Source organism: Hesperophylax consimilis, chromosome 14, assembly GCF_061612785.1.
Source record: "Hesperophylax consimilis isolate HC1 chromosome 14, BYU_Hcon_1.0, whole genome shotgun sequence".
NCBI classification, from domain to species: Eukaryota; Metazoa; Arthropoda; class Insecta; order Trichoptera; family Limnephilidae; genus Hesperophylax; species Hesperophylax consimilis.
In genome coordinates this window covers 6985742-7013300 of record NC_142849.1, presented here as the reverse complement: position 1 = coordinate 7013300, position 27559 = coordinate 6985742, and the positions used below count along the sequence as shown (strand labels likewise).

General features: G+C 35.5%; 1 protein-coding gene across 1 annotated transcript; it reads right to left on the bottom strand.

Moving 5' to 3' along the window:
- Positions 1-9998: 9998 nt before the first annotated feature.
- LOC149417834 (uncharacterized) lies at positions 9999-10742 on the bottom strand. The gene has a single exon (XM_089639855.1). It carries the CDS (start codon positions 10740-10742, stop codon positions 9999-10001), a length of 744 nt encoding a protein of 247 aa, XP_089495981.1.
- Positions 10743-27559: the final 16817 nt, after the last annotated feature.

Sequence of the window (27559 nt, the reverse complement as noted above, 5' to 3'; positions counted from 1 at the left end):
TTAAAACTCGGCGTTGGCGCTTTTATAACGTTCTCGATATGATTGTTCATACGAACGCTTAAAAATCACTCTTGTTTCGTTTCTCGCTTCCGTAAGACGTGGAAATGGTTTCTGCTAAATTAATAGCAATAGCGATTTGTGTTGCTAGAAGACGAAAAAGAAAACAAAAGGCATTCTGGGTTCATCCTCTGAATTAACTGAGATACTTGAAAGGGCAGTTTGTGACACTGTACGAAGAGTTGAGGCAATATCCCGATAAATTTTTTGGTTATTTTCGAATGTCTATTACAACATTTGACGAACTGTTGACGATAGTGGGGCCTCGAATAACACTTCAAGATACCAACATGCGTTTGGCAATACCACCTGCACAACGACTAGCTGTTACACTGATTTAAACAAAACAATAATTACAAAATTACAAAACAATTTATATTTATTAAAAACTTAGGTATAAAAATTTAACAATCATCTGGAGATAAGTAAAATTCTTCTGGTGAAATTATATTGGTCAAGGGGCTCTGAACAGTTATTGAACTTGATTGGTCAGTCCTCTGAGAGTTTTTTCGTTACATCCTTCCAGGCATTATTCTTCATAATCATATTGGAATAATCCGGCAATGTTTTTGCATATAGAAGTGGACGAGACTCCACCTCTATTATTAAGACTTCTGGATCCACAACCCACGACAACGATCTGCTAAATAAACACAAAACAAACACGTCCGGTTGCCGAGCGAGCGCGTGGCGTACTGAGTTACTGAGTTAAGCGCCGGCGTTTTTTTACCGCTCGTGTGAATAATAATACGAAGTTTCATATGATCTATTCCCTTTAACGCCCAACGCTCAGCGCTCAAAATGCAACACTGCTCGATAAAAAAGCGTCGCGTTTCAAAAGCGCTGACGTATGAACATATACTTGGTAATGCATTTGTTCTATTGGAACGCTTTTTTAACGGACGTTAAAAAAGCTCCCGTGAGAATGAGGCCTAAGGGTGGTGACTTTGTCTTTAATTTTTTTTGTAGTTCTATCCAGAATTTTGTCTGTAAATTTTTTGTCACAACACAACAACGAAAATAAATTACTATACTACGCAATGTAGGTTTCATAAAATTAAAGATGATGGATGGGTTACTCTTTTATCAAGAGCAACATAAATTCCTCGACGGGTCTTGTGTTCAACAATATGATTGTAAAAAAATGATTCAAGATTTGCCATTGTCTCGATATATCTTGCAGATCTTTGGCACGGCTGTTCTGAAGCAGATTGTATCATGATGGCACGTCTGACACTCGTTTGCGCTTTGTTTTTTTACGATGTAAAATAAAAGATTTAACCCTTTGCGTCTTTTATTTCCGAAAACCAAATATTATTATGCTTTATCAAGTTCTTTCCAACGTAGTAATATTTTTTAGTCTTAATTTTTTGGATTAATTTAAAAAATACGTGGCTGTTTTAAATGCCTTTTATCGTGGCACATTTTTTTTCTTTATTCGGTGCATTGTTTATTACAGTCATTAATAATGTTTAGACCACCGATCTAGGCACATGCTGTGGAGGTTGAACACTCAAATCATTTATTTATTTTTGTTCAGAATCCACAATTATATTTGTAAGCTTTTTTTAATGTGAATACCGCACAAGAGTCCCAACTGCGCCCAACTGTCTGGAGCCAGTGAGACTATGGCATTCCTAATTGGGATATGTTGTAGGGCAGAAGGTAGTAGGGAGGTGAAGGAGACGAGGAAGAGGAAGGTGGAGGAGGGAAATGTCGTCAAATTAAATTTATTTAAATTGGTTGAAATTTCTTTGAATTGATCGAGCTGAGAGCCTTTACACCCGATCACGGAGGCCGTCAAAATTGATTAATCATTAAATTTAACATATAATAATAATACAACCCAGAACTTGAAGCTATGACATTATGTGTACATTGTCATATTTATATTAAAAATCTTAGCGTTACGACTAAATAAAATTAACTTTAAGAGGAAGCTACAAGCAAAAATGTGTATATCCTTGGTATACCTTATATTGTAGGTAATAGGTATTAAAATCGCTTGACAAACGGAATCTAGAAACGTTGGATTTCAAGCACAAAACTTTTTATTTATTTTGTAAATGATTTTATAAGAAAGTATAAAAGTTAATTACATGAAACTGTCATAGATAATCTAAGCTATAATACTGTATTTTCAAAAAGTTGTTTCCTTTACGCGTTCATACATTTCTATTGAATTTTTTTTTTTAGTAGTTTTAATTTATATTTTTTTATTGAATAATTTATTTATTTATTTTTATTCTACTCAAGCGAAACGATAGGGATACCTTCAGTTTATGTGAAACATATTTTTTGGTAGTCATTATGTAAACCAATTCGTTACAAAGATTAATCAAAATAGTGATTTAGCATTAAGCTTTGCCTTAAGGTAACACTAATAAAAAGGAATTCAATCAAATTTTATTGATATATTACTGATTTTTATCAGTAAAAGCGGAATTTTTGCAAATTTCATGAAATCAGAGCTCCCCGATTTATGATTTATCAGTTGTAATAGGGTATTTTCACCTTTTGTATAGAAAAAATGACGACAGCCAAGGTATTTATTGTTTTATTACAATGTGCCAATTTTTTGTTCGTTTTTAAATGCGAATTTGGCGGCGTTCACGTTGATAGCCGTCATTATCTCGTTGTAGCCAGTTAGAACCGTTTCGGCATGTACAGTTTTAGATAGTTTTTTAAATCAATAATTATAAAAGAAAATATTGTGATTATGTTTTTAGTACGACAATCATAGGTAGGAAAATAAACTTTAAATCTTCCACACATTTTTAACGGTATTCATAGTTTGTGAAAATACCCCACTACGCCCATGGTCGTTTACTAGTAGGTACATACGAGTATTTACCAATGAATGCATACTGTTGAAATTCAACTGCACGGAACCTTAAAATATAATACAAAGCACTAATAGGTATATTTATTTAATTTATTTATTGCAGGCTATTTTACAAAAATAGCACAGCGTATAACACGAATTGACAAACAATAAAAAGGAAACAAGAGACTGGTAGGTATCTAAAACTACACCTAAATACATAGCAATGACAAATTGCACAAAAATACATCACGAAAATAATTTTTAAACAACATTTTGACATCATAAGTTTTTCTCGTACGTGACGTGATTAAAAAAGAGACAGCAATAACAATCTAAGTATTCAATAACGCATTAAAAACATATAAATTGTAATAATGAAAATGAATTGTATTGATATATAGGTATTATATCAAAGAGTAAAGACGAAAAGAAAAACAAACGAGAAGTCATTGAAAGGGTGAACAAAGCGCCAGATGACCTGTTGACCAATTACCCGGAATGTCGGCGTTATTTTGACCTTCAGACGAAAGTGAACGTATTTCTGTCTCCAAGGGGTAATCGTTCTGAGCCAAGGTCAAGTCTGATCAGGTTGACCTTGAACTAAGTACCCTTCATATAACTTTACTTAAATTATTGTCGACACATTAACCAATTCCTGCTGTGAGCAGACCAGGAGAGTAGGCACGTACGCTTTTTGATTTATTAAAATTGTTTCATATTTTTACGGCAGCGTTTCGACGAAATTAAAGAAAATTTAAGTGCAAAAGTTTTACGCTTAAGTGGAGTTTTATAATATCATACTACAGATTATTAACATTTATATCTGAATAAGTACTAAATATCCATTAACATTTAACAATCTTACCTGGATAACTCTTTGTTTTGTTTTCCGAGACTAATTTATTTATTCATTTTTTGAAGAAGTTCGTCAAATTTCATTGCTTTCGTAAGAAAAATATCTTAAAGGTACTTATTAGGTAGGTTGAGTAACCATAATTAATAGTCTTGAAAACAGGGACTAGAATATTCTGTCGTATAATATACAGTAGCAATACGATAAGAGGAAGTGACACCAAGCATTAAAATATCATAAATAATAAAAGTTTAAATAAAATAAAAGGCTTATGAAAGATTAATCAAAATTAATTTCGAAAAGAAGAAATAAGGTGAGTAAAAATAAGTTCCGAAGTATTGCGTAATGCAGACACATTACCTTGTATTTGTATAATTTTATCGCATAATATCCTTTAAAAAACATAATAAATTTGTGATATTATGACTGTTGTTTGACATTTTCGCAAACAAAACTCATTTAATTGATGTGATACCGATATTTTATTTCTGGAATTGGTTCCTTGCATCTGTAATTGTTGTTACATTCTCGAGTAATCGCCTTGTAACTATATTTATCTGGCTTCAAGTTACCTTGAATTGGGTAAAGATAAATAAATAAAAACATCGTAAAACGCATCGGTACCTATATACCTACGATACTGTATTATGGATTAATTGCAGGCAAGGACACAGTACTAAATTAATAATTTCCTGTTAAGAATGGTCAATTAATAACTCAATCGTAAAAATAATTAAAGGATATTAATTACACAACCTTCTGGAGCAAAACGTGACGGTAGAAAAAAATCACCGGAAAGGCTTTGCCGCTCTCGAAAGTGCATCTCTGATAAATCAATAATTCTAACTGATTTCGATAAAACATGATAAAAAAAATCATGAACGAGTTTTCTCAGATAACAATTCCGAGCTCATTATTACTCGGAATACCATGGGAAAAGATTGGGTAATTTAGTTAATAACTTACGGATATTTTATCAATTGAAATAAGATATACGATATACCCATGTTAGGCATGTCTACCAAATAACATGAAATACTTATGTGGAAATTAAGGGTTAGTAGAATTATACCAAAAAAATCACACATGTAATATTGATGTACAGTGTTCATTAAAGCTTATGAAAGTTCTCTGAGCCCAATCTGAAACCTTAAAAAAGTGTATCGCCCAGGTGTAAGACCACTATTCAGAATCGATATGTTGCTTAAAATGGCTTTAACCGTGTTTATTAGCCAGATCTGAATATTTAGGTAATTCTCATACTTTGTCTTCCCTATCCCGTTCCTCCCCCCACTCCCTTCAGCTTCACAAAATACCCCAATAGGGATTGATGAGATGAGATCATGGTCTCACTGGCTCCAGACAGTTGGGAGTAGTTGGGACTCTTGTGGTATTAACATAGAAAGCATCCACGAAACCAGAGTCAGGTGAAGGTGACTTAAGACAATGTTTGTAAAATTTACCAAATAGGTTATTTTTTGTTATTTTGTTTTCCTGCGGTAGCTTGAGAATGTGCTTCCTAATATAATTTCACAAAATGCTAGAATAAAATATTAAGCTGAAGAGGGTAATTAATATGAACAAAAATATCTATAATTTACAAAAGAGGAGACGGTTGACGTAAAGTTCCCGTGAGCACTCAGGCCATAGGCCCATTGTGCTATCTGCCATTTTATCTTATTCCTTTAACAGTAACCCGTTCCCTTTTACAAAGTTCACCAGGGTTGTCATTGGATGTGTGGCTATGTCCTCTACAATGCTGGTTCTACAATGCGTCTTCCCAGGTATCTGAACCTTGTTCTCAACAGAGCGGAGCTTTGCACCAAAGGTGAAATGGAGTCTCTACATCCTCTTCACATTTCCTGCATCTATTGGTGTTTTCCACTCCCAACAACTGCATGTGTCTCCTGAGATGGCAGTGTCCCGTTAGTAGTCCTACCAGTTCCCTCAGTGAGTTTCTATCCATATTGAGTAGTTGCCTGGTTCGTCTAGGCTCTGGTTCGTTTATGAGTATTACATTGTACATTGATATTGACATTGACATAGTACATTGATAATTTGGATGGTTTGATCTGGTTAATAATAGAAATAATTTCGAAATGTTTTTTTTTTAAATTCATATTTATTATTATTCGTGACAGCATCGTCTTCCGAAATATGTATTAAAATGTTATTAATGAGCGTATATTGATTAGTTCTTCGAACGTTTATTTTCTCATTCCCGCTTTGCTGGAATGCGTTGAAATCGTTGGTTCGGAAGATTCGGCTAACTCAGAGAGGGAAAATACCCTTTTGGTAAAACAAAGGTTTAAATAACGTATAACATTCCGTTGGAGGAATGAATCGTTAGAGGTGTAACCCGTTTCCTCAATGAACCTATATAGGGGTTGTTAAAGTTTATTACACTGTCTAAAAATTGTTGAACTGCTATAAATACGTGTCATACCTACTCATAAATTGATTGTACCCAAAAATAAAGGCGAATTGTGGTCGCCGTTAAATTTTGTATTTATTTAATATTCCCGTTACAGTTTCATATTTGTTGTTGCTGGTGTGTACATTTTCAAAAAAAAAATAAACCTTTTTATAGGTTCTCCGAATGATACGAAAAACAGAAATGTTTTTATTATTGCAAATCAATTTTACGTTCGTATGGTCATATACGTTGTAGTTCTAATCGCATTGTTTGTGATCTGTCAGCACCATTTTTTATACTTGTAGGTTATCAAATACATTAGATAAGGAATGCCAGTTGTTACATTCATAGGCAGTCTGTATCTTGTTAAATTAATCGTTTTTATTTAGGTCTAGGACTTAATCACTTGGATTAATTGCCGAAACATTTCTTAGATTAAATTTAGTATGGAAATTCTAGATGCTTATAAAGTAATAATTTAAATATGTACGACTGATAAAATTACATTAAAATTAAAGGTGAACGATTTTAAAATATGTTCCTAGCATAGTGCAATACAAACTGTGAATATGACATAATTAAAAAAAACAACTGTCATGGATTAGGCAATATACGTTTTAGAAGTGATATGTAGGTTAATCTATACATTTTTTATGGTAGGTAAGAATGAAAATACATTTAAAATGACACATTTAGTAATTTAAGTTAGCACATTAATGAACATTTGTTAATAATAACTAGGTTCATTATCGGTGTTTTTTTATATCTTGAGAAATGTTATTATAATAATACGTTGGAAAACGTTGATCATGTGACCTATTTAGGAGCAAAAATTTATCACAATTTAAAATTGACTGAGCACATTTTTTTTTTTTTTTTTTATAGTCGGAGGCGGTTTACTTACGTTCCCCGCGAGCACTTAGGCCATAGGCCCATTGTACTATCTCCCATTTTACCTCATTCCCTTGCCAGTAACCCGGTCCCTTTTATGAAGTTCACCAGGGCTGTCATTGGATATGTGGCGATGTCTTCTGGTTCCACACTGTGTCTTCCCAGGTATCTGAGCCTTATTCCCAGCAGAGCGGGGCATTGGCACCATAGGTGAATTGGAGTCTCTTCCTCCTCTTCACATTTCCTACAGATGTTGGTGTTTTCCACTCCCAACAGTTGCATGTGTCTCCTGAGATTGCAGTGTCCCGTTAATAGTCCTACCAGTTCCCTCAGTGAGTTTCTGTCCATATCGAGTAGTTGCCTGGTTCGGTTAGGGTCCGGTCCGTTTATGAGTACTTTAGATTGCCTCATTCCGGGTGCCTTCTTCCATTCCTTCCAGTGTTGGGATTTGATCCACCTCTTGATATGTAGTTTGGTGTGGCAAGCTGCTACTCCTACGGCCGGCTCAGATCCCACAAGTGGTGCTTTCGCCCCTTTCCTTGCTAGTTCGTCAGCCCGCTCGTTGCCCTCAATACCTTTATGTCCCGGTACCCAGAGCAGGGTTACTTTATTGATGGTCGCCAGTTCTATTAGGATAGTCCTGCATTCCATCACTAGTCTGGAGTCGCATCGGTTACTTTCCAGTGCCATTAAGGCCGCCTGGCTATCAGAACATATGTTTATGTTCTTATTTCTGTACCCGATACTCATATTCTCCTGTGCGCAGACTAAGATGGCTTTCATCTCAGCTTGAAACACAGTGCAGTGCATTCCTAGAGGTATACTGAGTTCCCTCTTAGATCCCTGTAGACAGACCCCGGCCCCTGTTCCTTCCTCCATCTTGGACCCGTCTGTGAACCAGATTAGTTCCTGTTTGGAGTTTGGACCTGGGACCGTGTCCCATTCCTCCCTTGTGGGGTACGTCACTTTAAACAGCTGTCCGAAGAAGTATTCGGCTTGTTTGCCGTCCTGCTTCATCCCAGCCGTCGGACTAATTGCCCTCAGTCTTATTCCTATCTCCGTGTGACTGTTTCTGGGCAACTCTCCTCTCCATTGGCCATTGCAATGTAACCTGTAGGCTGCCGCCACCGCCGCCCCCTCTATTTCTATGTTTAGTGGGGGTAGGTTCAGCAGCACTCCCATGGCTAGTATTGGAGTGGTTCTCATGGCTCCTGTGATGCTTCTGCATGCAAGTCCCTGTATGTGATTGAGTGTGACCATCACTGTTTTCAGTGTTGTTCTCCTCCACCAGACCAGGGCTGCGTGCATGATCCTTGGTTTTACAACGGCTGTGTAAAGCCATTGCATCATTTTAGGTTTGAGACCCCACGTTCTGCCGCAGATTCGCCTAGTTGCCTACATCAGAGCACAGGCCTTTCTGCCTACAGTTTCCACCTGGTTTTTCCAGCTCAGTTTGGCATCTATGATGACTCCGAGGTACTTAACCGTGTCAGAGGGTTCTAATTCCTTTCTATAGAAGGTTGGATTGCTCCATCCTTCTAGTTTCCTTTTACGCGTAAATATTACTAGTTCTGTCTTGTCTGGGTTGACTGACAGTCCTGTTTCTTCACACCATTCTTCCACTGTTGCCAGTGTTGACTGTATAAGGCCTCGGGTTGTGTCTGCATCCCAACACCTTATTATGGTTGCAATGTCATCCGCATACCCTTGCGTATATAGGCCCCTGTTGTTGAGTTTCCGGATGAGGTTGTCCACCACCAGGCTCCACAGCAAGGGTGATAAGACCCCTCCCTGTGGACACCCTCGTGTCACCAGCACTTTGATGCTTACCTCACCCCTTGTCACCGTAAGTATCCGGCCTGAGAGCATGTTCCTCAGCCACCTTCTGGTGGTTTTGTCGAGTCCATGTCTTTCTGCCGCTTCATCAATGGATTTAATAGTGGTGCAGTTAAATGCTCCCTCTATATCCAGGAATAGCCCTACCGCCAGTTCCCCAGTCGCTTGTGCCTGCTCCAGTTTGTACACCAACCTGTGCAGTGCCGCGTCGACTGACTTACCTGCTTGGTAAGCAAACTGTAACTCGTGGAGGGGCTTCTCTTTCAGTGCCCCGTCCCTTATGTGCCTGTCCATTAGCCTCTCCATTGTCTTCAGAAGAAATGAGGTGAGGCTAATTGGGCGGAATGCACCTGGTTGGTCGTAGTCAGCTCTCCCCAGTTTGGGTATGAACACTACCCTTGTCTTCCGCCATGGTATGGGGATGTATCCGAGGGCACAGCATGCCCTCAGGATCTTCGTCACCGGAAGTAGGATTGTATCTAGGCCCCTCTGTAGAAGTGCCGGAAAGATTCCATCCTCTCCTGCGCTTTTAAAAGGGTCAAACCCTCTGATTGCCCATTTAACTCTGGAGGGAGTAACTATTTTAGCCGCAGTGTCCCAGTCCTTACCTTCCCGTGTAACTCGGGCTGGTGGTGGACCGGTATCATCTGCTTCTAACTTTTTGTAGCCGGGAAAATGTTTCCCCAGCAGTACCTCCAACTCCTCCTCCCAACTGTTGGTATATCCTCCATCAGCTTTTTTGAATGGGCCTTTTGCTGCCCCTGGGTCTTTTGCAAGAATTTTTTGGATTCTTGCAGTCTGTGGGATGGTTTCCACCTCCCCACAGTATTTCTCCCAGGAGCATGTTTTGGCTTTCTGGATTGCCACCTTGTACTCTTTCTGGTATTGCTTGTGGGCATCCCAGTTTCCTGACTTTTTGGCCTTGTTGAAAGCTTGCCTTACTATTTTCCGTAGCTCCTGCAGTCTTCTGCTCCACCACGGTGTTTTGTCCCTGGTACTTGTCTTCAGAGGGCAGCTATTTTCGTATGCCCTTATCATTGAGTCCCTCAGTACTTCTACTGCGTCCTCAATTTCTTCGGGGCAGCCGTATTTAGCTGGGAATCTTGTCATTCCTATATTTAGTTCCTCCGAGTATCTAGTCCAGTCAGTTGCTTTTGGGTTCCTATATGTATCGGTCCCGTTTTGCTTGTTTCTCCCTCTAGTTTAAATTGTATGTGTCGGTGGTCCGACAGGGATGGTTCGTCCGATACTCTCCATCCTGAGACTCTTAATGTTCCTAGGGTGAGGTCTATCACCTCCTGTCTGTTACTTATAACGAAGGTGGGTTCCCTACCTATATTAAGAATCTCAAGGTTCACTGTCATCAGGTATTCCAGGAGGTCCTGTCCTCGTTTGTTGATGTCCGTACTCCCCCACACAGTGTGGTGCGAGTTAGCATTTGCTCCGAGTATCAGTTCCCTACCCTTCTCCCTGCAGTCTTGGACGAGTCTCGTTATTTCCCTTGAGGGTGGTGGTTCCACAGAGTCATAGGGCATGTATGCTGATGCCACAACTACTTCCCTGCTTCTTTGGTCCAGCGTGACCTGTAGCTTCACAGCCACTAAGTCCCTACTGCAGTGTTCGGGTAGCAGTGTGCCAGGTATCCCTCTGATGAGAATACAGGCCCTGGGTCTGTCCCCCGACTCGTTATAATAGATTAGACCTTGGTTCATGTTTAGTCCTCTGACCTTCCCCCTATAAGTCCAGGGTTCTTGGATCAGCGCGACGTCCACACTGTCCCGAGTGACTCTACTGCTAAGCACTGCAGTCGCTGCCGGACTGCGGTGCAAGTTTATTTGAATGAACTGTAAGTTTTTAGCCATTACTGCCTAAGCCTTAAGTCATTCCTCCTATTTACGCTCCTCGGTGTTAGGAGAGCGCACCGTGAAAGTGGCCTTCCTTATCCCGACATGCGCCGTCATCCCCATCTCCCTCAGCACCTTCACACTTTCCTCGTCCACACTCATGATCAGGCGATACATGTTCTTATCCCTGATCGAGTCGTGGACGATCCATTTTTTTGTGTGTAGCCGGGGAGTCTGGTTCTCCAGCAGTTGTAGCAACCTATCGGTGCTTACTGCTCCATTTTCGGGGATTACTGCCATAACCTTTACGTACTTTGGCAGTTCCTGCAACCCCACCACCTCCAGGTCGCAGCCCTGCCATTTCCGTATGGTCGGCACCATCTCCCTCAGCCATGTCACTGACTCCTTGTCGGAGTAGGTCATTTTCAGGACGCCCCTCTGAGTGAAGCATTCGTCGAATCTGGGTTTGAACTGCCCCTTTGGGATGCTCAAAATCAGATCCGCGGCCGCCTCACTCACGAGGGCCTCCTGCTCTTTTGTAAATTCTTCCTCTCTGTTCCTATGTACTACAGCCACTCGAATTTTATTTCCAGCGGCTTCCGCATAGGTAGCAGAGGTGAGAATTCCTCGGGGCTTTTTCCTGGAATTTCCCGGTGAAAGCCCCAAGGGTTTAGGTTCTGGTGAGGTTCTTCTCCTCTTCCCAGCCTTCTTTTCCCCGGGCGTTCCAGGTTGCTCCCGGTTACCTTCTGCGGTCCCCGTTAGCTTCCGGTCTGTCCCTGGTTTGCCTTGCCTGGTTCCGGCCTTCGAGGTCCCTGGTTGTCCCCAGCGGACTTTTACAGTCCCTGGTTGTTCCCGGTTTCCTTCCTGCCGCCCCTGCTTCTCTCTTTTGAGTTTTCTCCTCGCAGCCCCACTGAGTTTCTTCCCACTGATGTGAATTTTCTTCACATCGTCTGACAGGGACTTTACCTTGTCTTCCTCAGCGGTGGTTGTTGGAGTGAGTCTCTTCTTTAAGTCCCCCCCTCTCCGCTGGTTCCCCGAGGGCCCCAGTTGGAGTCGGGGGTTCTTAAAGAAATTATTTTCCAGGTCCCCTGATGGTCCCTGCATTTCCACGTCTGGATCCCCTGGGGGATCCCGCCGTGTTGCGTCCGTCGGAGGTCCTTCTTTATGGTTCCCAGAGGGCCCCTCAAGGGAAGAGTCCACCAGGGTGGTCCCATCTCTCCTCTCCACTTCCTCTTGGTTCCTCAAAGGCCCCAAGAGGGATGAGTCCACCGAGGCGGCCTCAACTCCTCCTTCCACTCCCCCTAGGTTCCTTAAAGGTCCCTCGTCAGTGTTGTTTTGGTTTTTGTTTTTACAGTCCATATTTGGTCCCACGAGTATCTAGGGAAATAAAAGGTCCACCCCAGCAGAGCCCCGAATGCTGGGGTAAGGTCTGTATACTCCGAGATGCGACCTTGTGTCTCGGAGGAACCGTTCGTGACACTGTTCCCCAGTGTCATTCAGCCCTGAGCACGGTATCTCACACCTTAGCTTGGGATGGCTATTGCAGGTCGTGTTTCCACTCCCTGAGCGATGGGTTCGCCACACTCCCTACGCTCCTGAGCACATTACTATTGAAATAATAATTTTTAACAAACTTAACATCATATGACTTAAACAAATCAATTATAAAACAATACTCCTTTACATTCATAAATACAAAACACAAGAAATAACAACTAACACATATATTTGAAACACTAAATCTCAAGGTCAAGAACATATCCAACAAGCAACTACAAATACAACATTTGGGTAAAAAAGCTTCATATACTATAGCACTTAACGCTACAACAAAATCCCACTCTCATTCAAAACTCACAACTATATTTTAACATTAAAATCTCAAATGAAAATCTGGATACAAAACATAGGGAGATCAGAAATAGATAATATACTGACACCAAATTCAGACTGAAACCGAAAACACTCAACTGAAAAAAAACGCCTTGTAGTTTATTTATAATTTTTTCTCGAAAAAAACACTATTCCATATATTTTTAATTAATTTATATTTTCCATACTACTAAATTTGAATCAAATGTAAATGAAATCCTCAGCACGGTAGATCCCAGTGAGGATATCATTTCATATATATAAACAAAAGAAGATAATAAAACACTTATTATTATTATTACGTTTATATATGAATACGTTTATAATTTCATTGACCTATCTGGGGCGAGCGTTACAGGGTCATAAATGACCAGGCGTCCACATTTTCTAAAAGTATTGTCTATTTTCTACTATGCGTATATATATATACGTATTTTTTTCGAATTTAGAAAGAAAAATAATGATTCTTCTCAGTTTTGATAGTTTATGGTTTATTGTGTTATTTTAAGTAGGTACATAGTTATCTATGTCCTAATACAATCCTTATATACATATAATTATGGTAACACATTTAAAATGAATCAATCGCATATTTTCTTAATTTAATAGTAATAAAATCCTAAAAATAGCCAAAGCAAATAATCTGTAAATAGTATAAAATAAATCTATCCGCGTCTGTCTGTTTGTGCGCTCAGTTCTTCTAATCTACGCAACAGATTTTTAAAGAGTTTTCACTTTAATTTATAAAATTTATTCCGGAAGGTTTACATAAATATATGATACGTGCATTATACCCGAATACTGCTCTCTGTCAAGAGACACTTTAAAAATATTCTGAAAAAAAAACTACTGTCACTTAATTAATCTCACAAATATCCTTAGTTTTCCATAACTTACTTTCTTTTTTAAAATTTATTATATTAATATATTATCCTTCACTCCTATCAAAAAAAATACTACAGCAAACATACATTTATGTACAATGAATTATTTTAAGTACTAACTAACAACAACATTTATGTACACTCCCCTTCCATACACAAGCAAATGCTTTCAATAGAAGAGTAGTAAAAAGACCCAAGATGTAAAATGAATTATGTACCATGTAAACATATTATTAAAAATAATTTATAAAAAAATAAAAAATAAATATTTATAAAAAGTAGAGAAAAGTTTATGTTTTATAATCATGTCCTAAAAATATATTTTTGAGTAACTACATTGCTAACGCTGGCTAAACCTCATGAGATTAATCAAAGTAATAATGTACTAAGGAATTGTATATCTTAAAAAGACCTACAGAAAAGTCCGAAATGATATATGTCTTTCGCCTAAGGATAACCCCCAGTAAAGCCGGGTACACGTCAGTTAGTTTGTATATAACACTTTCGGTCTGAAGATAGCCACAATAGGCTGAAACCGGTACCGGTAAAATAATAAAATAAGTTTAAAAAGTTTAAAATTGTTTCAATATATGGTCAAATTCTTTAAACAGAAGCTACGACTAATTTGTTATATGGTTTAGTTAGAATTACTTTCAATTATAACGTTTGTGCCATCTAAAGTGGTTGTGTGTGTTTTTTGCTTTAAGTTTCGCCCCATCCTACAAGTAGACAAAGAACCTATGTAAAGTAAATCTCTGTTCAGAATATGTGTTAGACATCTAAAGATGTATGTTAGTTTCCTTACTCGGTCTTTTAAGAAAATTTTATCTAGTTTCTAAAAGGTATTTTTTTTTGCGGAAAATCTAAAAATAAGATATTAATCTTACGCTCGTAACGGCAGCCCGCACGGTACTGTCTTCGCGCTCCCGTTACACCGCAACGTAACACTTTCATGACGGTAGAAGAGTTGTTAAATACGCTAAAAAATGAAGTTCAAAAAATACAAACCGTTAAAGACTCGAAAACTAAAACAAATATCGAAAAAATTATTATTGATCTTGACAATGAAGTGAAATCTGAAATATTAAAAATGCAACAACAAATAATTCAACTACAAGACAAACTTATCGAAAAAAACGACCAACTGGTGGGAAACTTTGAAAAAATAATGAAAAGCGCATCAACACCATCCTATGCACAGGTATTATCAACAACCAAAGTCACTCCTCGAGAAGAAGAGAGATTCTCAATCATCATTTCGTCGACCAAAAATAATGCTAAAGCAGAAGAAATTGAAAAGATAATAAAAAAAGAAATAAATTTAAGCAACATAAAGATAGGAATAAATGGTTTGAGAAAAACAAAAGAAGAAAAAATAATAATATCATGCCCAAAAAAGGAATATGCAAATACCTTAACCGCCGAAATAAAAAAACTGAATACCGATTTGGTGGTAAATGAAATTCAAAAGAAAAGACCAAAAATAATAATAAAAGGATTAAAATCCAATCTTACTGAAGACGAAATAGTTTGCGGAATAATTACCCAGAACGAAGGAATTGAAGATGTTTACAAGGAAAGTGAAGACAACAAAATCACACTTATAACGGAGATAAAAAACACAAACATAAACGAAAAGCAGCGCCAGTTCACTAGCTACATCATGGAAACTAGTGGCAAAATGCGAAAAAGTCTCCTTGCACTCGGTAAACTAAATATACAGTTTCAACGAGTAAAAATTGAAGATTGCGATCCACTGACTCAATGTTTTCATTGCTGTATGTTCATGCATACGGCTAAAAGATGCCTACACCGAACCAGCCCTCCAATTTGCCCACACTGCATGGGCGATCACATCCTTTCAAAATGTCCGGGAAGAGAAAAAACAGTACCAGCATGTGTAAACTGCACCAGACAAAATTCTAAATATGGAGAAAAAAACACCACGGACCACGCAGCCAACAGTATTAGGTGCAACTATAGAAACAAAATGCTGAAAATTGCGAGGGATCGCATCGATTACGACTAATGATGCATATTATTAATTACAAGTGTAACGAAAACCTAAATAATATGCACAATATTTCAAAAAAATATTACGAAAAGCCCGCCCGCAAAGTGTTAACACGCAGTGATAATGTACAAGCAAACACATATAATATTATAATTGCAAATGTGAAGTGTATTCCCAGCGCCAACATTATTGTTAATTTTATTACTACCTCAAAATGAACGACTTTATAATAAACGCAATAGATAATTCATATAAAATAGACGAAAGGATTTTTGACACGGTAAATAATACAAACGATTTTATAGATATAAAACCTACAGCCAGCCTAATAATAATACACATGAACGTTAGATCTTTGGAAAAAAATTTCGAAGAATTTCTAATAACTATTAAACAATTAAATAGACTTGACTGTATAATACTATCAGAAACGCATTCATCGAGTGAAATTAATTATAATATACCGGGTTACTCGTACTATGCAACAAAATATAAAATTAACAGAAATAGCGGCGTCGCCATATTTGTATCAAATATTTACGCTGTCACAAGTGTAAATGAAATAATGGTGAATAATGTAAATTTATTAAACTTGGAGATAAATTTTATGAATTATTCATTTAATATCATTGCTATTTATCGGACACACTCTTCTGCTATAACCACATACATAGAAGAATTAAAAAAAATATTACAACATCATAGAAACAAAAAAATAATACTCATCGGAGATATTAACTTAAATATCGCTAATGACTACTCCTCTAACGATAAAGATAACTATTTAAATATGTTAGCAGAATTAAATTACATTTCATGTATAAATTCATACACCAGAAACATTATCGGACAGCGACCATCTTGTATCGATCACATATTCACAAACACCAAAGATATACAAAATATATCATCTGCGGTAATTAAAACATCTGTAACGGATCATTTTGCATGTATATTTAAATATGACTACAAACATCAAAACCTCTCATTACCAACCACAACGGCCGTTAATAATACTGATAAATACAACTATAGTATTAATATAAATTATCTCACTAAAATATTAAGTAACGAAAAAGAATGGCAAGAAATATATCAATGTAACGATGTAGAAGAATGCTGCAAAATATTTGATAAAAAACTGAGTTCTCACATAAATGCTTGTAGAAATATTAAATCTAACAAAACATCTTCAAAACTAAAGCCAATCAAACCATGGATAACTCACGGATTAATCATCTCAATTAGACACAAAGAAACACTCTACAAACAATATACAAAACAACCGGAAAATATAACATTACAAAAACATTTCAAAGCTTATAAAAAAAAACTTACATATCTAATAAAAAACACAAAGGATGACTACTACAAACAAAAACTTGAATTATCTGGAAATGACAGTAAAAGGATTTGGTCCATCATAAATGAAATTGTCGATAAAAAACATTTAAAAAATAAAACAATCAACAATGTAAATCATAATGATTCAAAAATCTGCTGTAAAGATAAACCTCTAGAAGCCGCAAATGTATTTAACAATTTTTTTGCTAATGTAGGAAAAAACCTCGCTAAAAAAATCCAACAAGGCCTTACCCCAAATGACCCAAATACTACAGTAAATAATGAGCATAAATTTGAATTATTTCAACCAACAACACCAGAAGAAATTGAACAAATTATTACAGGTATGAAAGGAGGTTCTGCCCCTGGTTTTGATGGGGTCACAATACAAACACTGAAATGTATAAAATCACAAATATCAAAACCATTAACTCATATAATCAATACAAGTTTTCAAAGCGGAGTTTTTCCATCCATGTACAAACAATCTGTAATTATACCAATATTTAAAACCGGCAATCCGGAAGAACCAACCAATTACCGCCCTATTTCTTTACTATCAAACATTGCAAAAATATTTGAAAAAATTGCCAAAAAAAGAATAACTCAGTTCATAAAGATTAATAATATAATTCACGAAAATCAGTTTGGATTCATGGAAAACAAAAGCACAAAAGACGCCATTGCTAAATTATCTAGTACCATACAAGACGCTTTAGACAAATCATTAAAATGTGTTGGTATTTTTGTTGATCTCCAAAAAGCCTTCGACAGCATATCTCATGTCAAACTAATACAAAAATTAAAGATCGTAGGTTTTAATGACACAGCATTAAGTTGGCTAAAAAGTTATCTTCACCAAAGAACACAAGTTGTAAAAATTAATCACGCATCTAGTCTACCACTCACAAGTGATTTTGGGATACCACAAGGTACTGTTTTGGGTCCTTTACTTTTTATCATGTACGTAAACGATATTTTCAAACAAAACCTCAGTGGAACAGTTATATCTTACGCAGATGATACAATTATCATAATTAAGGGTAATGACTGGAAAATTGTAAATGAAAATGCAAATAATGACACCCAAATCCTAAAAAACTGGTTCGATACAAATCTACTTACAATTAACGCAAAAAAAACAGTTTATATACCATTCACAATAAATAAATTCAAAACTAACCCCAACATTCATATAATAATACACAACAAAAAATGTAACAAAGATGTTTGTAATGAATCATGTACCATACTAAACCAAACAACTGAAATAAAATACCTCGGTGTAATTGTAGACCAACATATGAAATGGAACAGACACATATGTGAACTTGTTAAACGCATTAGAAAATGTATCTATATATTCATTAGATTAAGAAATGTTCTCAAGATAAACAACCTGAAAAAAGTCTATTACGCACTAGTCCAATCATTACTTCAGTATGGAATCATTGGGTGGGGAGGTGCATATGAAAAATTTTTAAGCTCTGTTAAAGTGGTACAAAAACTAATTATCAAAGTAATTTTGAAAAAAAAACCAACTTTCTCTTCAGCATCATTGTTCAAAATTTTCGAAGTACCAAAAATTGAAGACCTCTATAAAAAAGATGCAATATTACAAATATATAAAGAAACTGTAGTAAAAAAACTTAAATTTAACTCATCCTTAAGGCATAATTTTAACATCCAAATTCCTCTATTTTCAACACAACAAATGCACAATAACTACATTTACAAAGGCATAATATATTTTAATAGTCTTCCCGAAGAAGTGAAAAAAATACCAGATTTTATTTTATTCAAAAAGAAGGTCAAATTTATCTTTAAAAAAAATTAATATCACCTATCAAATGTTATAACTTCAATTCATGTTTCAACCTAAATTAACGTCACAATCCTCTTTTAAGTTTATATTTATTGTACTGTAATAATGTTAATTACTGATATAAACATGAAATAATTGTCAAATAACTCCTACGCCAAGCTCAAGAGCTAGCACTCTTCATTGGAGTAGAAATTCAACAACATATGTTTTACACTATTACTTATTTTTAACTTATTTTATGTACAATGTAACAATGTTATAAGTTAAACAATAAAAAAAAAAAAATAAAAATAAAAAAGATGTGTACATCTAGCATATTTAAAGGACGTCGAAAACTTTGCAAAACGGGCAAAAATAATGAAAAGCCTGCAGGAGTAAGAGTCAAAAGATCTTATGGAAATTATTAAAATCTGTGTAGATCACACTAAACGCTATGCGATTATTATTGTGTGAGTTTTTAAAGTTACACCTGTTATGTAAATTTTCGAAGGAAGTCATGTGTCTCTTCGAATTACAACAACTGATGGTGTTAAGAAATTGTAAGATTGTTTTGAGCGGAAATTGTGAATTGGGTAATTAAACTAGTCGGTATGAGGTTTGTTTAAAAACATAGGGGATAAATTACACCTCTCTGTAAGATAGCAATCGCTGACGAGCCTACTATTAGGCAAATTGTCGATATACGCAGACTGTGTGATATTGCGTAACTATATCAAGAGGCCACCAGACACTGATATTCAAAGATGACTTGCAAATAAGCCACACATACCAGGCTGCCAAACTTGCAAATTAGCTCAATTGTAAGTAAAGTATTTTAAATTAAGTGCTTATTTAGTAACATAATGCACTGGAATGGCGTTCCGGTTTTGAAAGCCTGAAAGTTTGATGATGATTTTAGGAGTTTCACTGACGTGATGTTGCACACCTGTCTGTGTCTGTGATTTTGACGACGTACTTAGAAGATTATGCTAATGACCAAGCTAATAAAACAGTCAGTGTATTATAAGTTTTTTCATGGGACACAGTACACGTATCATAATATTTAAAAAAACTGTGGCATTCATTGAAATTGTTATAACTCCGAGGTCTCACAACTATTTAAATCTTTCTCTTGAAAGATACAACGAGCTCTAATGGCTTCTTTAGCAGCCGGTAGAAATTATTCAGGACCTCGAGCTTTAGATTGCAACACTATTTTTTATAGACTCACTCCCTGTTTTTTCGACAGCTGTGTTCATCTATGAGTAGCTTCTTAAACTACTATCTAGTGCCATCTATTAGTAACTTCTAAAACTTCTCTCTATGATATCACTGAAACAATAACTAGTTGCATTAGATAAAGGTTTGAATACCATTATCAATACTCGAGGGGAATTTAAACGCGCGTTTTCAAAGATGAATCTATTCATCACGATAAAAAATGATTAATTGAAGAAAAATTTCAGCACTTTGATCAGCGTACTTGTTGGACTACCTGTGAAACTTTTTGAACCTTCAAAGTACATTAATCTATACTTAATCAGAGAATGACATTCGTCACGGCAATACAACTTAACTTCATACTTAAGGCGATGCACTATGTCGTGTAATATTTTAAATCGAGCCGCTATCAATAACACACTTTAAAGCTTAAATAGGATAGGATAGATAAGGCTTAAATTCCCGCTTCACACCATCCACCTGTTTTGATTTATGCAAGAAAAAAACATGGCCAAAAAGTGCTTTTTATTTTATTTTGTGGATGTTCAGGCACAAATATTTCAATGTTGTTGATCATATTATAAATAACTTAATTTGCCACATTATACAATAAAATCATAACCGAAAATGCGTTCGTAAGTAGGAGATTTTGAACTTTAAAGCTGTTTTCATAGGCCTATACATTATTTTTTTCTGGGCTTATAAAAAGACTTATCTAAAAAATACTCGATTATTTTAAATGAAGTCCAGGATGTATTCTAAATTAAACTTTTAAAAAATATTTTCAATACTGTTATAATTTAAAAAATTGTATTAAATTAAATAAAATATGTGCGTTCCGTCACTTTTTTTTACAAAAGAAGCACTGGTTACTCTATAGTCTATAGAACTAAGAATCACATTTGTTACATCACTGACTACAATAGTTCAAACTCTCGAACAGACTTGCAGGAAACGGAAACCATTTAAAACTTGTCGCGCTTAGAACAGGTAAGATTTGAATATCTATTTGTCATTCGCGGCCCACAAAAGTATTTTTTTCACACGGTATATTTTTTTATGAACATTAATAATATTCACCTTTAGATTTTGCAATATCCATGTGACACGAATTTCCAATTTGGTTCACATAATCGGTATATGGCCATATGACATCTTAATAGTTTCTAGTAAACCATTACCACAGTTTCGATTATGGCGAGAGATTATTTAAATTTATGCAAATCTGGCGTAATGTGTATCAATACATGACAAGCCTCAGTCACAGTTCATTGACGGATATAAATGAAATGCCTTCGCGGTCAGTTTACGATGACGATAAACACCCGAGTCTTATGATCTTTTTGACTCAGTGCCTGCTCATGATAATTTAAAACACTCGGTTACTTTTCATGTTTTGGTTGAATGGAAGTCACTAACGTGATACGATACTCAAAATTTTAAAAAGTTGTCAACCAGGATCGGATTCCCAAAAAATTATAAAATAATACCAACGTATCAACTAATTTAGTACTGAAATTTGGCGTAAAAAGAAATGCTTATTGAAAAAAGATCAATTGTATCGCAATTAAAGGTTTAAGTAATCATTATATACTGGATGTCTGGGGGCAACTAACTTGAGGAGGTGATTCTATGCAATAGTAGAAGTAAAAAGATGAATATTTTTTTTGTGAAATTTCAAAAAAAAAAATTCCAAGCTTTTAGAATTTAGCAAGAATTTACAATTAAAAAAAAAATTCCTGAAAACTACATAAAAGGGTTGGAATTTCTCAAAAAGAATCAGTTATTTTTTTACTTGTATTATTATGTAAAAACACCTCCTGAAATTAGTGCTCTTTACTGCCGGACATCTTGTTTATTATTAATTCTACGAATAGTGACCAAAAGAGTATATATCTAATTTTATTTTATTTAATTAATTACAACAAAAATTTCCTCAGAAATCAAAAGATTTGTAAGTAGGTACCTACTTACCTACCTACCTACTTTATTATGAACTGTATATTTGACGTAACATTATTTATTTCAAATAAGGAATTATACAATTTGTCTAAAGAAACGTCACTATTAAAATGACAATTCTTTTTTCAAACTTTCCTCAGGCAGGTACTGTACTATAAGATTGAAAGAAAAATTCGAACAAGAAAATTAAAATTCGCACGACCATTTGCAAAACTAATCTTTACTGAACCATTAAAACGGCCACCATCTTGAAACGGAAACGGACCTACAAAAAATTACAGACGGACGAAATGCAAAACGATCAAAGCTAAAACAGTACTTCGCTACGCTCACTCAATTATTACGAAAGCATTTGCAACATGTGACATAATTCGCTAAACAGAATACCTGAAATTAATTAATGGTATTTCATAATACCTGATACAAATATGTCAAGCTTTTATGTGCATAATAAACTGCACGCCTTATCGCTGTAGTCTCATGATTTGGGTTATAGTCCAAGGCTTGTTAATTTACACCTTCCAACCATAAATGGATTAAAAACAGATATGTGGATCGAATTTTAAATGTTAATGCTAAATACACACTTCTCATAATCTTACCTCGTTATAAAGTCATACAAACACCCCGAGGCACTTTATATCCGGTGTCCACTGGTTTCATTGCATTCTATAGGTACCTCTTTGACAAATACATGCTTTTCTAAGAATGCCTTTCGCAAATTTTCCTCTGAAAATTAAGATATTTCTAGAACCTACTTTTTATGGGTTGTGTTAAATTCATGTCCAAATATTTCCCATTATTACCCGAGATAATAATTTAAATACTAAAAATTTGAATAATTATTTTTCAAAAAAATGAGCTATCGGCATAGGTTTGTTTCGATACAATAAAGTGACGTAAACTATTCAAACTTATTGATATATAACACAGATATGTTAATATTTTTTGGTGCGTACACAAGATTGAAACAATCAAATATGCAAATAAAATTAAACAAATGATAAATCAGAACACTTTTAAAAAAGTTATACCTAGTCATTATAAGTGAAAAAAGTAATCTTAAAACCTAACCTATTTAACTAAGTTTTTTCTCTTTTCATAACTTAATCATTTTTCAAGTGTTCTGATTTGTCACTCTTTTAATTTGACTCGGCACTTACGTTTTAGTTTTCAGTTCTTTTGTATTAAATTATTTATCTCCCGAATTATCGTCAGCAGTTTGATGATAAAAGATGCTGTTTTGATAATTAGATCGTAGAGTTTTCCCGTTTTGAATATTAGAAAACTTAACAGAATGCTAATTTCTAGTCGAGGTTGACGTGCTGAACAAGATTATTATCAGAAATATATTGATTTTTTAATTACCAAAGCTCACTGATTTAATGATAATATTGACGACGGAAAGGCAAAAGGCCGTAAGTGACAATTTAGTAAGAAAATAGTCAAACATGCAGTTTTGATCAGACAAAAATTCTAATCAAAACTGTATGTTTAACTCATTTTTGCCTAAATTGTCGCTTACGCCCATTTGCCTTTCCGGCGTCGCGTCGGTATGGTGATTTTCCATATGTTTGTAAAATATCTCGCGACTGTTATACATAACGTTAATGAAACAACATCCTAGATAAAAGACAGATAGACAAAAGGATTTTAAACCCAACAGAAATGAGATTAATAGATATTTTGGCAAATGATAATGTGATAGAAAAGCAGGATAATCAATTACACTATTGACAAGCGAAGAATTATGGACGCAGCACTAGCCTCAAAATACTATTTAGAGAACTAATGATCTCATTTGCGAGATAGAGTAAAAGAAATTTGAAAGTTTTTGCATATTTCATCAATTATATATGTACCTACCTAATAAGTAATAATGATTAGAAATCCAAACTGTTGATAAAATCACAGTTGGAAGCCGCGAGGTTTTAAAGTACAAACTTGTGAGTATCTTGGACAAGCAATATGGATTGGCCAGCGTAAACATGCAGCTGAAGTAGGAAGAGTTGGGTTTGACTGGTTGGCTTTTTGCAAATGTTAAATTGTGGGGGGACAGAATGGCAAAACAATTCTAAATTGTAGTGCGCTTATTTTGGTTGAATGAATTTTTTTTTGTGGTGATGGTAGTTGTGGTAGTGTTTACTGTAATGGTTGTTTTTGTGGTAGTTATTTGGTGGTTGTTGTGGTGGTTGTTTTTGGAAGTGTGGTGGTTGTAAGCTCACAATCTAGTATTAATAATTATGCAAAATAACACAATTATTTAAGCCGCTGAGTAGAAGATAGTGCGGCGTGAGTATTTAAAGATGGTAGACAAAAACACCGTGTGTTTGTAAATGTAAGTATACAATCAGTTATTTCAACGTAGGGATTGTGTATTTATTTACAGAAACGAGAATAATGCGTCTTTACTTATCGAGAGGGGTTAAGAGGAAACTACAAGCCAAAAATGTATATATTCTTGGTATACCTTATATTGTAGGTAATAGGCATTAAAATCGCTTGACAAACGGAGTCTAGAAACGTTCGATTTCAAGCAAAAACAATTTTTTATTTATTTTGTAAATAATTTTATAAGAAAGCAAAAAAAATAATCAAGTGAAACTGTCACAGATAATCATAGCTATAATAGTGTATTTTTTTAAAGTTGTTTCCTTTACGCGTTCATACATTTCTATTGAAAAAATATTTTTTAGTAGTTTACATTTATATTTTTTGTTGAGTATTTTTTTTTATTTGTATTCTACTCAAACGAAACGATAGGAAAACCTTCAATTTATCTAAAGTATATTTTTTGGTATTCATAATGTACACCAATTCGTTAGAAAGATAAATCAAAATAGTGATTTGGCATTACGCTTCGCCTTAAATTAAACACCAAAAACAGTATTTTCATTTTTTTAATACAAAAAACAAGAAATGTTTTTGTTTGGGAATAATTTTAAAAAATTGATGCTTAGTAACTTTCCGTAATCAATTCATTTTTGCTAATTTTGGTAATTACTGTGTTTTTAGTTACGATAGTCCACAGGTGAAATTATTCATAGGAAAGGATTAATTATTAGTCATAGTCATCCAGGTGACAGGCGGTGGCGAAATTTTTTTGGATAAAATTAAGGAGGCTTACGTAATAATAATGTGTATTAAATAATAGATTGACCATTCAAGAGTTTGGCAGTGGCCAATCATCAGCATGACACTTCGTGAGTTTGGATTACAGCATGCACCGGCTATGTGTGAAATGTCAGTCAAATTCATTAACTTCTAGGTTGATTGATTTACTTGTGAATAAGTTTGTACAGTTTCAGTTTTTACTATTAATTACTCGCAAGCAATCCAGCAAAAAATCTGGGCCATATTTTTGAATAGTACCTGCTCCAACTAGTAGATTAGGATATTGATAGATGGTAAACCAACAGCGTATTATATTTACACCATATACTTGACCATGGGGTTTCTAGGCGTCTGTAGGGGATATGATAGGTATTTTCAAAGAAAGGAAGAAATTAACCTGCGTCCGGAAAGAATGAATCTGCGAAGGAGGGAAAACGAACAACATAATTACACTGCCAGGATAAACATGATCAAATGACACGTTCTAATGCAGAAAATTTAATGCTTTCAAATGTCGGGCAGACGTTTGACCTGTCTCCAAGATTCTGCCGACAAAAGCATCCCAAGATGATACCTGTTTTCTAGAGAATCATTTTAAAGACGGGAATCTAATATGAAGAGAGTCAATGAGTTTTTTCCAGGTAAAACAAATAGGTACATATGACGTATCTGCAGTTTTGATCTAATAAAGGTGTGCCGATAAAATCACGATTTGAAGACATTTTTGACTAAACTTGACATCAGAAGGGTAAATCTGACTTTAATTGACTTCATCAATCACGTGAGACTCGACTAGGGCGAGTCACATTCGGTATTTGTTCGGAATCTTGTTTTGCAACGCGCATGGCAACACACTCGTAAAAATGCTGTTAATCGTAACATGCAAAATTTTGTTGTACCAAGATACACGTATTATATTATGTACATATTTTATGATATAGGGCGAGGCGCCTCAGGCAATTCACGAATCGTTGCATGAATAGCCTTAATTGGAAATTTTGCATCTCTTATGCCAAATGAAGCCATTTGTTTCGAAAGTCAAGCCATGTAGATCAGATTCAATAATAGATCGATAAACCGTTTTCTCTGCCTACTGTTGTGATGAATATACATAGATTCAAATTGAATATTAATTCTTACCCAAATAAACTCCAATATTTATCTCTGTTATTCAGTGTTGTATGGACAATAATAATGGCTTATATATTTTTTTATATTATTTTCTTAAGAGTGCTAAAACCGTTGACATAATGTATTTATTATTTTTATGATCCTAACGTTTTTTATGTGACACCTCACAAGAGCACCCCCGTCGGTGCAGCGCACAGAGAGGGGAACTATATCACCGGCCAGTTGGCCAACGTTGTGAGGCGAGTCAAGGAGGGGGCTGTAAGAAAGGGATTTGTTAACATAGAGGCCCGGATGAAATGTAGGAGAAAAGACAGATGCCGATAGCTCCTTCCACATACGAACTGATATATAAAAAACGAGTCGGCGAAACGACCCGTTCTCATGAAGCCACCATCAACTGTGAACGAGAGTTCCGCCAGTGTCCATCGAGTTTTACGCTTCTTCGAGGGGTGATCAGTAATGTTAGCTTCTAAGAGCAGTTTCTATTGTTATTTCTGTAGAACAGACTCAGCATTCCTACATTCATCTATGCATTAGAGATGGCAATCGGTCTGTTAGCAATGGATTGTCAATCAGACGTACTGCAAAATCTGCACAATACAAAAAATTCCTCATAATCCTTTAGGATTCGGTTCACGAAGTGGCGATAACCGTGAAAATTTTAATTTTAAGCTGATATAAATTTATCGGCTCAGTGCCAATCAGTCTACATAGAAATTACTATAAATATTAATAAAAAAAGTTAATGCATTGAGTCACCAATAATCGGCAAATATTAAGACATGGTAGGTCTATGTCCAACACTGGACGCCAGAAGGAATTAGAAGTATAAAACGTATATTACACAGTCTCCAAAAATGTTCCAACAAGTAACACTAGCGTGGTGTAACAAAACTTGAAGGCTTACTTGTTTAGCTTTACTTCTTCTATCTTTTCGGGTCTCTTAGCACTTATTTACACCATTATGAGGCTTGTCAGTGAGGCTCAAATCCCTGTTTAAAATTTCAACCCCCCATTAGAAGGTTCAACTAGAAAAGTCTGTCTACTGTAGTATACTGTCCTGTCAATGAGATCTGCGAATTATTTATGGTTTATAAGAAACCATAGATAATGAATGATAATTGGTTTATTATTTCCTTTACATTTATTATGCGATAATTTAGAAAGGTTTTTAAATAATCAAAAACAAATAATAACATTAACCTTGCAACGTTTGACCCTACCATTATCATTGATCTCTGCTGTCAAAAGCGTCGATAATAATTTATTATTATTATTGTTGTTAGATTATGTGGGAGTTAGCACCGCATTGTGTAATACATTGTACGTTCCAACATACACAGTAATCTTTAACTCCGAAGTAATGCGGTCAAGAATTACGCTAACACTTCTCATTCATGGTCATGTGTCAGCACTTATAATTTCCTTTGACCGTTATATGCACGCATCATGATTGTTTCTTTATTCCTATCTTATATGGCACTACTTT

Excerpts from the sequence above, each read along its gene's own strand:
- LOC149417834 (XM_089639855.1), bottom strand. The coding sequence starts at position 10,742 with ATGGCTAAAAACTTACAGTTCATTCAAATAAACTTGCACCGCAGTCCG.